The sequence below is a fragment of the Schistocerca cancellata genome, chromosome 8 (assembly GCF_023864275.1).
Source record: "Schistocerca cancellata isolate TAMUIC-IGC-003103 chromosome 8, iqSchCanc2.1, whole genome shotgun sequence".
In the NCBI taxonomy this organism is placed as follows: Eukaryota; Metazoa; Arthropoda; class Insecta; order Orthoptera; family Acrididae; genus Schistocerca; species Schistocerca cancellata.
Genome location: NC_064633.1, coordinates 418,512,860 through 418,531,371, shown reverse-complemented (window position 1 = coordinate 418,531,371; position 18,512 = coordinate 418,512,860). Strand labels below are relative to the sequence as shown.

At 43.1% G+C, this 18,512-nt stretch overlaps 1 protein-coding gene across 1 annotated transcript in view; it reads right to left on the bottom strand.

Annotated features, from left to right (window-relative positions):
- LOC126094446 (putative helicase MOV-10) overlaps positions 1-18,512 on the bottom strand; it is a 474,995-nt gene that overhangs the window by 280,478 nt on the left and 176,005 nt on the right. The window contains exon 7 of the mRNA XM_049908818.1: positions 5,636-5,773. Coding sequence (XP_049764775.1) covers positions 5,636-5,773 — 138 coding nt within the window. The remainder of the gene's footprint in view (positions 1-5,635; positions 5,774-18,512) is intronic.

Here is an 18,512-nt window from a genome sequence, read left to right as displayed (position 1 = left end):
AAGTAAGTCAACTGATGAAAGAGAAGTGGGGAGTTTGCACATACACTTCACACACTCTTAGTCGTCAAAAACGTTAGAAGTTGCCATGCTACCTCATAGGCATGATTTGATTTACAGCTGGTGTGTAAACAAAGGGGGGGGGGGGGAGGGAGTGAAGAAAGGAGTAGTTACTCTGAAGAAATGCTGAGAAGGAAGGAATTGACGTAAATTAAAGCCAGTTGGCTAGCGAGAACCAAGGAGACATATTGTAGTGCTCGATCCCACCTGCGGAGTTCTGAGAAACTGGTGATTGGGGGAAGAAACTAGGGGGTGCATGTGATGAAACAGGCACTGAGGTCATGTTGTACAGCACGCACTGCAACAGGATTTTGTGTGTTGCCTGTATATACCCTCTGCCTGTTCCCATTCATCTTGTCTGATAACTGGGTGGTAGTCATGCTGATGTAAAAGGCTGAACAGTGTTTACATAAGAGCTGGTATATGACATGTGTCATTTCACATGTGGCTCTCCCTTTGATAGTATATGTTTCGGCAGTAACATGGCTGGAATAGGTGGTGATAGGAGGGAGCACAGGGCAAGTCTTGCAGCAGGGACAGTCACAAGAGTAGGAGCCATAGTGTAGGGAGATGGGTATGGAAGAAGCATAGGGTCTAACAAGGATATTGCAGAGTTTGAGAAGGTGACAAAAGGCTATTCTAGGTGTGGTGAGCAAAAGAATGGATCTCATTTCAGGGCATGTCCGCCCCCAGTAGCTGAGTGGTCAGCGCGACAGACTGTCAATCCTAAGGGCCCGGGTTTGATTCCCGGCTGGGTCGGAGATTTACTCCAGTCAGGGACTGGGTGTTGTGTTGTCCTAATCATCCTCATTTTATCCCCACTGACACGCAAGTCGCCGAAGTGGCGTCAAATCGAAAGACTTGCACCCAGCAAATGGTCTACCCGATGGGAGGCCCAAGTCACATGACATTTACATTTTACTTATTTCAGGGCATGATTTTAGGTCATCATGGCCTTGTCGAAGCACCTGAATAAGACATTCAAGACCAGGATAATACTGGGTGACAAGTGGTGCTCCAAAGTTGTTTTTTGGAGGGATCAGTAGTACCAGGATTCAATGTGATGGCCCAGGAAATCTGCTTTTGAACTAGGCTGTTGGAATAATTACATCCAGTGAAGGCTGAAATGAGAGTGGTGGTGTATTGCTGCAACGAGTCTGCATCCGAACAAATACATTTAACTTGAATGCCAAGGCTATGTGGGAGGGAATGTTTGACATAGAAAGGAGGGAAACTGTCAAAATATTAAGTACTGTTGTTTGTTGGTAGGTTTGATGTGGAAAGAAGTGTGTAGCTGGCCTTCGCTGAGAATGAGATCTAAATCAAAGAAAGTGGCATGGATTCAGAATAGGACCACGTGAAATTTAATTGGGAGAAAGTATTTAGAGATTCCAGGAATTTTAACAGGTCTGCCTTACCATGAGTCCATATGGCCAAGTGTCATCAATGCATCTAAACCAAACCAGGGGCTGAAGGCTTATTGACCCCAGAAAAGCTTCCTCCAAGGGTCCCATGAAAAGGTTGGCCTAGGAAGGAGCCATTCTGGTCCCCAAAGCCTTGCCCCTGATCTGTTCGTATGTCTTCCCTCAAAGCTGAAGTAATTGTAGGTACGTATAAAATAGGTTAAGGTGAGCAAGAAGGATGTCACAGGTTTGGAATCAGGTGAATGTTTACTAAGGAAATGTTCAACAGCAGACAGACCATGTATGTGTGGGATGTTGGTATAGAGGAAGATGGCATCAATGGTGACAAGCGAGTTGGGTGGTGGGAGTGGGACAAGCATGGATTTCACATGATCTTGAAATGGTAGGGTTCTTTAATACAGGAGGGAAGTCTTTGTGTTACGGGTTGCAAGTGTTGATCAACTGAGACAGATATACACTCCTGGAAATTGAAATAAGAACACCGTGAATTCATTGTCCCAGGAAGGGGAAACTTTATTGACACATTCCTGGGGTCAGATACATCACATGATCACACTGACAGAACCACAGGCACATAGACACAGGCAACAGAGCATGCACAATGTCGGCACTAGTACAGTGTATATCCACCTTTCGCAGCAATGCAGGCTGCTATTCTCCCATGGAGACGATCGTAGAGATGCTGGATGTAGTCCTGTGGAACGGCTTGCCATGCCATTTCCACCTGGCGCCTCAGTTGGACCAGCGTTCGTGCTGGACGTGCAGACCGCGTGAGATGACGCTTCATCCAGTCCCAAACATGCTCAATGGGGGACAGATCCAGAGATCTTGCTGGCCAGGGTAGTTGACTTACACCTTCTAGAGCACGTTGGGTGGCACGGGATACATGCGGACGTGCATTGTCCTGTTGGAACAGCAAGTTCCCTTGCTGGTCTAGGAATGGTAGAACGATGGGTTCGATGACGGTTTGGATGTACCGTGCACTATTCAGTGTCCCCTCGACGATCACCAGTGGTGTACGGCCAGTGTAGGAGATCGCTCCCCACACCATGATGCCGGGTGTTGGCCCTGTGTGCCTCGGTCGTATGCAGTCCTGATTGTGGCGCTCACCTGCACGGCGCCAAACACGCATACGACCATCATTGGCACCAAGGCAGAAGCGACTCTCATCGCTGAAGACGACACGTCTCCATTCGTCCCTCCATTCACGCCTGTCGCGACACCACTGGAAGCGGGCTGCACGATGTTGGGGCGTGAGCGGAAGACGGCCTAACGGTGTGCGGGACCGTAGCCCAGCTTCATGGAGACGGTTGCGAATGGTCCTCGCCGATACCCCAGGAGCAACAGTGTCCCTGATTTGCTGGGAAGTGGCGGTGCGGTCCCCTACGGCACTGCGTAGGATCCTACGGTCTTGGCGTGCATCTGTGCGTCGCTGCGGTCCGGTCCCAGGTCGACGGGCACGTGCACCTTCCGCCGACCACTGGCGACAACATCGATGTACTGTGGAGACCTCACGCCCCACTTGTTGAGCAATTCGGCGGTACGTCCACCCGGCCTCCCGCATGCCCACTATACGCCCTCGCTCAAAGTCCGTCAACTGCACATACGGTTCACGTCCACGCTGTCGTGGCATGCTACCAGTGTTAAAGACTGCGATGGAGCTCCGTATGCCACGGCAAACTGGCTGACACTGACGGTGGCGGTGCACAAATGCTGTGCAGCTAGCGCCATTCGATGGCCAACACCGCGGTTCCTGGTGTGTCTGCTGTGCCGTGCGTGTGATCATTGCTTGTACAGCCCTCTCGCAGTGTCCAGAGCAAGTATGGTGGGTCTGACACACAGGTGTCAATGTGTTCTTTTTTCCATTTCCAGGAGTGTATGTTCGGTGGGTGCTCTGACTTCAGCAACTATAGGATGGCCAGGATGATTGGGTTTGGAAGAAGGTAAGATGTGGGGGTGCATGGTCTGGGTGGGGTAAGATGTTCTATGGATTGAAGTGTACGTCCTGAGGTTTTTAGGAGGGACTGCAGGTCAGTTTGAATCACGGGATGGGATCTTGATGGCAGATGCTGTATGTAGAGGTGTCAGACAGCTGGTGTAGACTTTGACTAACATACTCCTGTTGGTGAAAAACACCAGTGGTAGATCCTTTGTCTGATGGGAGAATATTGATGGAGTCATTAGCTTTTAGGGAATGTAGAGCCTGTAGTTCTGCAGAGGACAGGTTAGGATCATGTTGTAGGGACCTGAGGAAAGTCTTTGAAACCATGTTGGAAGTGAGGAATTCTTGGAAGGCTTGTAAAGGATGGTTCTGAGGTAGTGGTTGGCGGATCAAGTAGGGATTGTGGTCGGAACTGTTCAAGGCAGGGTCAAATTTCAGGTTTGCTGTTGGAAATGTTTTGGGATTCAGTTGCACAGTGATATTTCCGGTTGACATTACGTATAATGGCACGTAGGTCCTTCACCAAAGCAGCATGGTTAAATGCAGATTCAGGTTGGAAAGGGGGCAGGGGAGGAGAAGAGTGCTTTGGATGAGAACTTGAGAACACTGTACTGTTGTGACTGGTTCTTGGGATTATAAGTTATTACTGGTATGTGAGGCAGTGGTGAAGGCTGAAAGATGTTAAGGAGGTTGTCCAAGCTTGGTTTGTAGGAGAGGAGTAGTGGTTGATGGTGTGGGTGTTTGGGGAGCTGCAGAGGGACAAGAAGGCAAACACCATTTGTTGAGGGAGTTTAGGAGAAGGTGGGATAGCTTTTTGAGGTGAAGTCCAGAATGTTGTTGCAGTCTGAAGTTGGCTTGGCAGATGATACTATCCAAAGAAACATGAGGGGCACATAACTGCATGATTTTGTAGAAGGAGAGAAGTATGGTGGAGTGGAAACTCGCAGATGAGGTGTATACATCATAGATTAATCCGGTAAGAGCAAGAGATTGCTGCATTTCAAACTGTAAAAGAGGCTGGTGTAGAGCAGGATTATATCCAGAAACAGGGACTTTCAGCTTAGGCCTTAGGGACAAGCAGGTTTCAAGAAACAGAATGTGGGACTTTAATTTTGATAATGCAAAAGCATGTTTTCAAAAGGAACGAATGTAATATGTGATGGGATTCATCACGGCAAAAGAGGACAGTTTTGAGTGTTAGAAATGGTGGTAATGGCAAAAATGGGAGGCAGAGCGTGGGAAAAGCGAGAAAAATGGAAGAAAAGCAGGGAAAATTTCAGAAAAATCAGACAAATTTGCACGAAAATCATGAGAACAGACAATGGTTAAAAAGAGACAAAGAAAGGGCAAGAACTTCTCACCACAAGAGTGGTTGATATGATCTGAAAAAAATCATTGGAAAAGAAGAAGAAATGATAGGCAAAGTAACTACTCCTTTCTTCACTTAATTTTAGTCTTCTACATTTTCATTTTCTAACTTGTCTATTTTTCGCCGTCCCACTCCCACCTCTGGTACATACAATGCACTTACTTAGCTTTTCACTCTTATTAATTCATGCACGATGTATTAGCAATAATCTCTGTCTTGTGTATTACCCTGCCTTTCATTTTTAAGCTCTCAGGTTTTCAAATCTCATCCAGTGCTATCCCCAACAATCAGTCTTTCCTTCTCATCCTATCCAGTACATCTCCCAGGTTCTGGGTGACTTTTCTGAACTGTACCCCTTTACCTAAACCTTTTCCTTCACCCCTCTTCCTTGCCCTTCAACTTTTCTGCCAGAAGGAGGAGCCACTGGCTCTGAAAGCATTGTGTTTGTGGTCCCCTGCCACTGCTTGGCAAATAGATTGTTTAACTATCCATTTACTATACACTACATAACAAGTAACTCTCAAATTCCAAAGTCATTTGCAAATTTCATCAAAATGTGCACTCCCTGACAAGTTAAGTGAGTGAACTTCCTCTTATTTATATTGTAGTAGATGTGCAATTCTATAATAATCACACATAAATTCATATTGTCTCAGCTCATCATCTCACCAAAAGTGACTTGTCCAATATCAATTTGTAACTATGGACAAAAATGAAGAAACACATCAATAAAACAATCAATCCACTGACACATTCCACATCAAAGAGTTTATTGTGAATATCATCTATGTAACATAGAACTAAATATCTACTTCCAGCAGTAATATTTTAAATCATACTTACAAAAATTTTTTTAGCTGATCCTTTACATTACTTGCCATTTCTCGTCTCTCTACAAATCCACAGTTAATCATCTCTATCACATCAGCTGGTATCGGATAGTCACTAAGAGGAACAATGCAAGGAAAGGTCCTCTTTGATCTGAAATACATAAAACCACAAATTATGTAGTGGTTACAATACACAAATAATCATGGAAAATCCAGACTTTTCTCAGTTAATATTCTCAATTGCACAGATACATGCAAGTGTGTGTGTGTTTGTGTTTGTGTGTGTGTGTGTGTGTGTGTTCCCGGCTATCTCTGGAATTTCAACCAAACATGGTACGCATATGAAAGTTAGTGCCGAGAGGCAATTCATATAAACGTTAAACACTCATAGTATCCCTATCTGTAGGACTTGTGGGTGACAAAGAAGAGACATCTGAGCACAACTATGGAATGCCTGAAGAAATTTCAATTGAACTTGATACATATATGACTCACTACATGGAAAACATTTCCTGTTGTGGTACACCACTGACATTACCATCAGGAGTAGGGTGGGGATGACAATTAAAAAGAATCAAAAACAAACTAAATTACTCTCAGATATAAAATTTTTGGGGTCACTGATGGGTGACCATTGTGGTGACACTGAGGGTAGGGATGGTGATAGAAAGGGGTGACATATAAAGCATGACTCTGGAACGCTTGGAACAGTTTCAACCAAATGTAGTACACATATGACTTAATATCTAAGAAAAATTACTGTGGTGGTAAGACACTCATAGCACAACTATGTGAGTATGGAGGGGTGGGAATGTGTTGACATGTATGCTTACATTCGGAATGGCTGGTGCAGTTTCAGCTAAACTTGGCACATCACTTGCTGTATGGAGAAAAAGAAAGTCTGGTGGGGAGGGTGGGAGACAAGGCACCCCTAGCATCACTAGGAGAGGGGTGGGGGTGAGGGGTAGGTGGCATGTTAAAATAATCAAAAACTACCAATATTAGCAATATGTAGTTGGAACCATAGAGCAACTTGACATTTTACACAAATTCAAAATGCATTACCAAAATGAGATTTTCACTCTGCAGCGGAGTGTGCGCTGATATGAAACTTCCTGGCAGATTAAAACAGTGTGCCCGACCGAGACTCGAACTCGGGGCCTTTGCCTTTCGCGGGCAAGTGCTCTACCATCTGAGCTAGCGAAGCACGACTCACGCCCGGTCCTCACAGCTTCACTTCTGCCAGTATCTCGTCTCCTACCTTCCAAACTTTACAGAAGCTCTCCTGCGAACCTTGCAGAACTAGCACTCCTGAAAGAAAGGATATTGCGGAGACATGGCTTAGCCACAGGGCTTAGCCTTTCACTCCCTGTATTTCACCCCTGACACCTTCAGAATTTGAAAGAGAGTATACCAGCCAACATTGTCAAAAGCTTTCTCTAAGTCTACAAATGCTATAAATGTATGTTTGCCTTTCCTTAATCTATTTTCTAAGATAAGTTGAAGGGTCAGTATTGCCTCACATGTTCCAACATTTCTACGGAATCCAAACTGATCTTCCCCGAGGTTGGCTTCTAGCAATTTTTCCATTCGTCTGTAACGAATTTGTGTTTGTATTTTGCAGCCATGGCTTATTAAACTAATAGTTCAGTAATTTTCACATCTGTCAACACCTGCTTTCTTTGGGATTGGAATTATTATATTCTTCTTGAAGTCTGAGGGTATTTTGCCTGTCTCATACATATTGCTCACTAGACGGTAGAGTTTTGTTAGGCCTGGCTCTTCCAAAGCTGTCAGTAGTTCTAATGGAATGTTGTCTATTCCCGGGGCCTTTTTTCGACTTAGGCCTTTGAGTGCTCTGTCAAACTCTTCACGCAGTATCGTATCTCCCATTTCATCTTCATCTACATCCTCTTCCATTTCTATAATATTGTCCTCAAGAACATCACCCTTGTATAGACCCTCTATATACTTCTTCCATCTTTCTGCTTTCCATTCTTTGCTTAGAATTGGGTTTCCATCTCAGCTCTTGATATTCATGCAAGTGGTTCTCTTTTCTCCAAAGGTCTCTTTAATTTTACTGTAGGCAGTATCTATCTTACCACTAGTGATATGTGCCTCTACATCCTTACACTTGTCCTCTATCCATCCCTGTTTAGCCATTTTGCACTTCCTGTCGATCTCATTTTCGAGACATTTGTATTCCTTTTTGCCTGCTTCATTTACTGCATTTTTATATTTTCTCCTTTCATCAGCTAAATTCAGTATCTCTTCTGTTACCCAAGGATTTCTGTTAACCCTCGTCTTTTTACCTACTTGATCCTCTGCTACTTTCACTATTTCGTCTCTCAAAGCTACCCATTCTTTTTCTACTGTATGTCTTTCCCCCATTCTTGTCAGTCATTCCCTAATGCTCTCCCTCAAGCTCTCTACAACCTCTGGTTCTTTCAGTTTATCCAGGTCCCATCTTCTCAAATTACCACCTTTTTGCAGTTTCTTCAGTTTTAATCTATGGTTCATAACCAATAGATTGTGGTCAGAGTCCACATCTGCCCCTGGAAATGTCATAAATTTAAAACCTGGTTCCTGTCTTACCATTATATAATCTATCTGAGACCTTCCAGTATCACCAGGCTTCTTCCATGTATACAACCTTCTATTATTATTCTTGAACCATGTGTTAGCTATGATTAAGTTACGCTCTGTGCAAAATTCTACCAGGCAGCTTCCTCTTTCATTCCTTACTTCCATTCCATATTCACCTACTACATTTCCTTCTCTTCCTTTTCCTATTATCGAGTTCCAGTCACCCATGAGTATTAAATTTTCATCTCCCTTCACTATCTGAATAATTTCTTTTATCTCATCATACATTTCATCAATCTCTTCATCATCTGCGGAGCTAGTTGGCATATAAACTTGTACTATTGTGGTAGGCATGGGCTTGGTACCTATCTTGGCCACAATAATGCATTCACTATGCTGTTTGTAGTAGCTTACTCGCATTCCTATTTTCCTATTCGTTATTAAACCTACTCCTGCATTACCCCTATTTGATTTTATATTTATAGCCCTATATTCACCTGAGTAAAAGTCTTGTTCCTCCTCCCACCAAACTTCACTAATTCCCACCATATCTAACTTCAACCTATCCATTTCCCTTTCTAAATTTTCTAACCTACCTGCCCGATTAAGGGATCTGACATTCCACGCTCCGATCCATAGAACGCCAGTTTTCTTTCTCCTGATAACAACGTTCTCCTGAGTAGTCCCCCCCCGGAGATCTGAATGTGGGACTATTTTAACTCCAGAATATTTTACCCAAGAGGACGCCATCATCATTTAACCATACAGTAAATCTGCATGCCCTCGGGAAAAATTACAGCTATGGTTTCCCCTTGCTTTCAGCCGTTCACAGTACCAGCACAGTAAGACTGTTTTGGTTAATGTTACAAGGCCAGATCAGTCAATCATCCAGACTGTTGCCCCTGCAACTACTGAAAAGGCTGCTGCCCCTCTTCAGAAACCACACGTTTGTCTGGCCTCTCAACAGATACCCCTCCATTGTGGTTGCACCTATCTGTATCGCTGAGGCATGCAAGGCTCCCCACCAACGGCAAGGTCCATGGTTCATGGGGGGATCTTAACCCTAAAAAATCTAAATTTTGCTAGAATATCACAAACTATATTCCTGCATGATGTAATTTTGCATCACTACAGTATTCAAATTCACAATCCTGTTAGTACCATGACAGTAGCCATGTTCAGCACAAACAGGTGTCAATTTTATCTGTGTGAAATGAACTGTTATAACCCATTAATTATTTGTGTAGTAATGTAAATATCAAGCTAAACTGCAGGTTTGTACTCAATTCCTATTTATAGTTATTTAGCATCTATAACACCAATTAATTAAACCAGTCAGTTACTTACTTATCGTGTTCAGCAAAATGAAGGAGAGCTTTCAGAGATGTGGAATAAGTCAAGTTATAAATTATGAAAAGGATAGATTGCTGGTCATCATATTGAGTCATACACAGGCACAACAAAAACAATTCTGTAAATTTAAACTTTTGGCCAAAAGGCCTTCTTCTGAAGTAGAAGACACACGCTCATACAGCAGTAAAGCACAGAACCAGAGAAGGAGGAATAGACTGGAGGATGTGTTGCCAGAATAGAAGGCTGTGCAGTGCTGGAGTGGGAGCAGGGAAGGGGAAAAGTAGGCTCGGTATGAGCATCTTGGAAATGGTGAAAAGGGTCAGCTTTTTGTGTGCTATGATAGTAAGAGTCAATGGAAAGAGTTTGAAGGACAGTGAAATCACGAGTAGATGACAAGGTATTGCTCATCCACACCTGATCTCAAAACGTGCAAGTCGGATGACTGTAAAGCAGGTTCTGTGGAGGATTTGATGACATACTACAATGCTGGTGCAAATGTTTCAGAGCCCACCATTCAGCACACAAGAGAGGTACCTCCGCATGTGGTGTTCTGTCATGAAGAAAGATCACCCCACGTGCACTGGTAACAGTGTCACTGGGCTTGACAAATGACTGGCCACCATGACAACCATGGATTTTCAGAATACATCTTTTTCAACACCATCCTTAAGAACAATCTCAAGCACCATCGAGCAATTTTCATCAACCAAATCAGTTTTATTACCTGACTTAAGTCAAAAACATGAATGAGATATTGTATACATTTAAGAAACACAATGTGATACAAATGATTGCCAAACAAGAATAGATGGCATGCCATGAGTTATAGAGAGATCTCATTCAAAGTATGGAAGTGTAACGTTTTGCAGTATTTGTAATATTTCACATCACACACCTTAGATGCAGAATCATCTTCAAATAAGCCAGCTTCCGATCTGGGCGATCTTGCACAGAACAGGTTTTGAATCTTACCCAGCATATCAAGGATGACTTCAAGATAGATCTCATCAGTGGTGTTCCTTTGTTTAATACGGTAAACTTCCTGAGGATGTGTTCTTGCTCCCACCCTACTTAACTTGTACACGCATAAGTACTCTTCACCCAATGTAAGGCGTTAAAAGACAACTTTCATCTGGTCTTGGCAACTTGGGAAAGTATTACAATGCCAAGCAAAACAGTAGTCACAATATTATGAAAAGGAAAGTTGCTACTCGCCATATAGCTGAGATACTCAGTCACAGATGGGCACAACAAAAAGACTGTCACAAATAAAGCTTTCAGCCATTAAGTCCTTCATCAACAATAGACCACACACACACACACACACACACACACACACACACACACACACACACACACACACCACACACACATGTGCGCAAACGCAACTACACACACGAATGCAGTCTCAGGCAACTGAAACCACACTGTGAGAAGCAGCACCAGTTCGTGATGGGAGTGGCAACTGGGTAAGGGTAAGGAGGAGGCTGAGGTGGGGAGGGGGAGGGATAGTATGGTGGGAGTGGTGGACAGTAAAGTACTGCAGGTTAGACAGATGGCATGGGAGAGTTGGGGAGGGGAAAGGGGGGGGGAGGATAGCAGAAAAGGAAGAAGTTTTTGACTGGGTGTGATGGTGGAGTGACAGCTGGGTAGTGCTGGAATGGGAACAGGGAAAAGGCTGAATGGATGACAGTGACTAACGAAGGTTGAGGCAGAGGATTACGGGAACATAGGATATATTACAGGGAAAGTTCCCACCTGCCCAATTCAGAAGAGCTGGTGTTGGTGAGAAGGATCCATATGGCACAGGCTGTGGAGCAGTCATTGAAATGAAGGATGTCTTGTTTGGGAGCGTGTTCAGCAACAGGGTAGTCCAATTACTCCTTTGCCACAGTTTGTTGGTGGTCATTCACGCGGACAGACAGCTTGTTGGTTGTCATGCCCAAGTAGAATGCAGCACAGTGGCTACAGGTTAGCTTTTAGATCACATGACTGGTTTCACAGGTAGCACTTCCTTTGATGGGGTAGATGGTGTTAGTGACCGGACTGGAGTAGGTGGTGGTGGGAGGATGTATGGGACAGGTAGTCAGTACTTTCCACCTCTGCAATAAACATGCAACTACAAGTTAAAAGTCTCTTGGATAGGAACTTCCCTCAATCACAGCTGTGCTCTAAATACCTTGGGGTTATTCTTGACAGGAGTCTGACATTCAAAGAGCAATGTAATGGTGTCAGAATGAAGGTCGCAGCATGAAGTATCTTAAGAAAATTCAAAAGCCGCAAGTTGGGGAGCAAGACCATATGTGCTTTGGACGTCAGCTCTAGCCTTGTGACAATTGGCAGTAGAAAATGCTTCCCCTGTGTGGTGTCAATCCTGCCACTCAAAACGGGTCGACATTGGACTTCACCAAATTTACTGCCAGCTAACAGGATGCTAGATACTGACCATAATGAAGAAGATCCAAGTTCTGGCACTACCTGCCATCGGACAGATAGTAACAGTGAAATCCTGAAGGAGCAAAGTCAACACAGATGATAGACAGGCACTTCATTGGCATGAACCTGTTGCTCAGTGTCTTTACAGCAGGAAAAGCTTTATCAAAAATGCTGCCCCCACAGTGAAGTCAAAGGCAGAAGAGAGGTTCCAGCATTGGGAGGACAGAGATAAACATGATTGGATACCACCAAAAGAAGAGCTACCCCATGAAACATCCTGCCCTGTCTGACATGGAGATCTCTTAACCAACTTCACATGGGAAATTGTCAAAGCAAAAATGTCATGTTAAAATAGGACTCAGCGATATCCAAGATGTGCCATGTGCACATGGTCCTGGGCAGACAATGACCCATCTCCTTCACTGTTCTGGTACCCCACATCCTCAAGTACTGTATTATGATGCAAGAGGGTCTGGCAGCAACAAGCCCAACAGCAGTGCACTTTTCGGAGGCACTGTACTTCTTTTAAATGGTTGTCACTGACATGCTGAGAAGAAAAACAAACTGCAGATGGTGCTCCGCAGCAGACGACCCTATGTGTTTCCATACTGATGCAATGACACTGTCAGTTAAGACTGCAGTAGGCACAGGATTATCAAGAATGGACCTTTAATCAATGGAAATATGTCATCTGGTCAGATAAGTCACTTTTCTTGTTACACCATCCTGATGGTTGGGTCTAGAAATGCTGTCTTCCAGCTGCATGATTGCTCAAAATATGCACCCTATCATGGATCAGGAAGGTGGGGCAGTATCATGTTATGGGAGGCATTACTCTTGGCTTGTGTGAGACTTGTAACAGTAATTTTAGGCACCATGACAGATGTGAATTATGTGAACACTGATTCGAACCATTCATGCTTCATGTCTTCCCCAAAAATGATGGTATAGTGTAGCATGAGATTCTTCGAAATAACATGTTTGACAATTATCTCTTAGGCTGACAAAATATGTTCATAAATATTAAAAAGATATTTTGAGTAGTTAGTAAGTGTGGAACAGCCAATAATGCATGCCCTTTTATGGTGTGTGTGCAGACTTGTTGAAAGTGGAGTGAACTCAAAACATCAGCAAGGTGCTGATGCGTCTCTCCACCTTTTGTGGAGGCCCACTTAAGCTCTGAAGTAATGGCCAGGTGGTGCCTTCGAACTTATGAAGAAAAGTGGCACTGGTGACAATGGCCCCACCCAGAAACAGAAGAAGAGACAGTCTTTAATCTATTGACTACTCTCTCGTAACAGTCTGTATTGCAGGTATTTATTTCAGAGATGGCCTTTTTATTTGAAAATTGGATTACTGTTGCTAAACCACAACAAAAATGTATTGGAGAAACATATGTTTGGATAACAGCTTCTGTTATACATCTAACTATATGAGAGTAATACCATAGTGATCTGTATACTGGCAACTGTATGTGCTTATGAAAGAGGTAGAATATACGTAAGTTTGTTAAAAGCAAATACGTTATTTCATAGTCAGTTGTAGTAGTTGGGCACTCTCTTACAGCACTAAGCTCTCTGAAGATGGCAATGATGTCACATGGCCAGAGACAGTGGCACTGCATAGCAGATCCACTGCATCAAGAAACTACGAAAAGGCAAAAAGGCAACTGACAAGTTTAAGGAACATAACATTTATTAAAAAAAACTAGCAGCATGACAGATCATAAATGAAGTTGTTTGGAGCAGTTCTACCACAAGAACCCATCTTTTATTTCACTTAAATGGCATCTTCCATCAGGATATCTGCCCACCTCATAATGCCAGTATAATGTTACTGTTATTTGAGGAGCATGATAGTTAACTCATATTCTACATCTACATCTACATCTACATCCATACTCCGCAAGCCACCTGACGGTGTGTGGCGGAGGGTACCTTGAGTACCTCTATCGGTTCTCCCTTCTATTCCAGTCTCGTATTGTTTGTGGAAAGAAGGATTGTCGGTATGCCTCTGTGTGGGCTCTAATCTCTCTGATTTTATCCTCATGGTCTCTTCGCGAGATGTACGTTGGAGGGAGCAATATACTGCTTGACTCTTCGGTGAAGGTATGTTCTCGAAACTTTGACAAAAGCCCGTACCGAGGTACTGAGCGTCTTTCCTGCAGAGTCTTCCACTGTAGTTTATCTACCATCTCCGTAACGCTTTCGCGAATACTAAATGATCCTGTAACGAAGCGCGCTGCTCTCCGTTGGATCTTCTCTATATCTTCTATCAACTCTATCTGGTACGGATCCCACACTGCTGAGCAGTATTCAAGCAGTGGGCGAACAAGCGTACTGTAACCTACTTCCTTTGTTTTCGGATTGCATTTCCTTAGGATTCTTCCAATGAATCTCAGTCTGGCATCTGCTTTATCAACGATCAACATTATATGATCATTCCATTTTAAATCACTCCTAATGCGTACTCCCAGATAATTTATGGTATTAACTGCTTCCAGTTGCTGACCTGCTATTTTGTAGCTAAATGATAAAGGATCTATCTTTCTGTGTATTCGCAGCACATTACACTTGTCTACATTGAGATTCAATTGCCATTCCCTGCACCATGCGTCAATTCGCTGCAGATCCTCCTGCATTTCAGTACAATTTTCCATTGTTACAACCTCTTGATACACCACAGCATCATCTGCAAAAAGCCTCAGTGAACTTCCTATGTCTTGCTCACCAAATTTGCCTGATCTGAACTCAAAAGAACATATCTAGGATGCTATTGGGTGCCAGCTCCACAAACAAATCACTACCCATAATTTAAGGGAATTCCATGACCTGTACATAGATGTCTCATGTCACATATCACAGAAAATCTATCTACATTTGTTGAATCCATATCACACAGAATCACTGCAATATTGCATTCCAAAAGTGGACCAACATGCAATTAAGCAGATGGTCATGATGAACGGGCTCATCAGTAGAAGAATTAAAGGGTATGAAGAACATGATAACATCCCCGATGTTGTTCAATCTCTACAATTGTGAAGAAACCAAGGAGAAATTTGAAAAAGGAATTGACGTTCAGGAGTAAGAAATTAAACACTGAGATTTACCAATGACAATGTAAATGGCTTCAGCAGCCAGAGGCTGCATTCATGTGTGTGTGAGTTTCATTTGCATGTGTGTGTGTGTGTGTGTGTGTGTGTGTGTGTGTGTGATCTATTTTTGATGAAAGCTCTATTGGCCAATAGCTTATATTGTGACAGTCTTTTTGTTGTGCCTATCTGCAACTCAGCATCTCCGCTATAAGGTGAGTAGCAACTTTCCTTTCCATAATATTGTCACATTCCATCCTAGATTTTCCATTGTTTGACAATGTAAGTCTGTCACAGATGGCAAATGGGATGGAAGATCATCTGAACAAAATGGACAATGTCTTGAAAATTGATTGGAAGATGAACATCAGTGAAAAAAGTAAAACATGGGTAATGCAATGTAGTTGAATTAAATCAGGCTATGCTGACTACCGCTAAATTAGAATAGGAAATGAGACACTAAAAGTAGTAGGTGAGTTCTGTTACTTGGTTTGCACATAACTGAAGTAGAAAAGATATAAAATCGGGTCTGGCAACAGAAGAAAATCATTTTTAAAAAAGAGAAACACTGAATATAAATTTAAATGTCTGATAGTCTTTGTGAAGATATCTGTCTGACATGTAGTCTTATATGATAGTGCAAGGTGTACAATAAATAGCTCCGCTGAGATGAGAATAAAAGCTTTTGAAAGGTGATGATACAAGAGAATGCTGAACAACTAATAAGTAGATTAGATAACTAACTGAGACATAATGAATTAATTAACAAAAAGAAGAAATTTATGGCACAACTTGACTAAAAGAAGGGAACAGTTAGTAGGACACATCCTGAGTCATCAGGGGATCATCAAATTGTTAATGGGGAATAATGTGGATACACGGAAGGGGGTAAAAGTTGTAGAGGGAGACCAAGGATCGACAACAGGAAGCAGGTTCAAATGAATGCAGGTTGCAGCAGTTATTCTTAGATGAGAGCGTTGCAAAGAATAGACTACTTTGGAGAGCTACACTTAACAACTCTCTGAACCGAAGAAGAAGATAATTAACAACAATGACAAGCACTAATGCCACTTGACAGTTTCACGATAGCTAGTTTTGCTTGCTCCCTATATGCTACTACAAATAGATATTTTCAGGGCATGCAACAAGAGAACTCAAACATTAGTGAGAATAATTAACTGTTATAAACTATTCCCGTACATTGTATTATGAATTATTGAATCAAAAGGAGAATTCACTTGGAAAAGCTAAAATTATAGGGAAACAGAATAAGTTCATACTTACCTTCAGGAGACAGAATTCCAATACAACTAAGAAACCTTTAAAAGTGAAAAATCTACTCTATCTAATATCAGGGAGAGAGTAAAGTGCTCTCATACCATCATGAAAAATATATTCCCAGATTTAAAACCCTTTAGTTCCTTCTCAGGAAGGAAAGAGGGATATGTCTGGGACTGTTGGGAAGCAGAGGCAAAGCACTCAGACCCCTAGTTGAGATGGACCCATCTGTGGTCTGAGTGGCTTGTCTCTCCTTCCTAACACTCCAAAACCTACCCTTATTTCAACCCTGAGGAAGGAAACAACAGTTCAACAAGCATGGATCAGTTCTTCACTTTCAAATCTATCTTATCTGCAATATTGGAATTTTGCTACCTGAACACAAGTACTGGCCAGTCATACTGTCTGCTTGTAGTTTAAGTGAATAACCGGCATTATTCGCTTATTTATTTAGTCCAGTGTTCCTTCCCCTTGTAACTGTCCAGATCCTCCTCCCCCCTCTCTTTCCATCTCCTCCTACCCTCTCTCTTTCCATCTCGTCTTCCTCCTCTCTTTTTTCCATCTCCCCCTTCCCATTATCTTCATCCATCCTGTCCAAATCCTCTTCCCCCTTCTCTCTGGCTTTATATATACTGCACATGTCTCTGTTTGCCCCTTCTTTCTTTGTCCATCTTGTCCTCCCACTTCCTGTTCCCATCTCTCCATCCTCTATCTCTCTTTCCATCTCTTCCTGCACCACTGCTCCCTCTGTCCATTTCCTACTCCTCCCCATCTCTTCCTCTCCCACATCTCTGTCCATCTACTACATCCACCCCTCTATCTCCTACTCCCACCTCCTGCCACCCATCTGCCTCTCCAGCTTCCCTTTCCCACTCATTCTGTCAAACTGCTTCTCCCATCCATCTGTCCATTCCCTCCTCCTATTTCTCTCTGATTATCTCTTCCTACTCCTCTCAGTGTTCAATTTGTCCTCCTACCTCTGTCCATCTCCTTCTACCTCTCTCTATATGTCCACCTTCTCTTTCTCTCCCTATCTCTGTCCACCTCATCCTCCTCCTCCTTTCACTGCCAATCTTCTCCACCCACATCTCTGTCCATCCCCCTCTCTCTGCCCATCTCCTCCTTCCACCCTCTCTATCTATCTCCTATCCCTCCTCTCTCTGTGCATTCCTCTCTCCTCTCCATCTGTCCATTTCTCCTTCCCTCTCTGTTCATCTCCTCCTACCCTCTCCGTCTGTCCATCTCATCCTCCAAACTCCATCTGGCCATCTCCTTATCCCCCTTTATGGCTATCCTTCTCTATGTCAATTTCTTACCTCTACCTCTACATCTCCGTCCCCCTTTCTCTGTCTATCTCATGCTCCCCCCTTCCCTATCCATCTCTACCACCCACCTCTCTCTGCTCAGCCAGACCCATCCACATGTAAACAACCTGGAATGCATTCTAATATAGGGTGTGTAAGCAGACAAGGAAAAAAAATTCCAAGGTTTTCCCCTGATTTCCAGGCTACAAAATGCACTTTCTCCCAGGTGAAAACACACTTTTTCGATGATATGTGACAGTATACATTCCCTTGCGATCATAAAACCTGTCAGTCCTTTGAATGGTTAAGGTTTTATACACTGGCATAGAACTTCCCATCACTTTACCAGAAACAAACCCCAGAAAAAAAATGCATTTTGGAAAGATCTTTGATTTGCAGAAACATGTACCCCGCAAATTTTCATATTACGGAAGTATATAGCCAAATTCCACCAAACACAGAATGTTAGTTTCTGAAGCATTGAAATCAAGATCACAATGTACTTTTGTAAGCCAATCATAGCTCATGTCACTTGATCTCGGCAGCTCATGACAGCAGATATTCATCGTGTTTAGATGAGGTTCCCAAAACCGGATTTCGTAAACCGATCTCCCACTACTGCTTCTGGGTGGTCATGTAAATACTTAAAAACTGACTCTGAAAATCTGCGTCTGGTTGCCAGTTTTTCAGTCCCATGTAAACACAGACAGCATTGAAACATGCTTGAGCTGTCAGGTTTCATCTTGTTTTCAAAAATTTTGGCTAATATTGACAAAGTTGCTTTTTGAATGGTGAAGGATAAGTAGAAATATTACACTGACGATGTTTACACCTCGTCT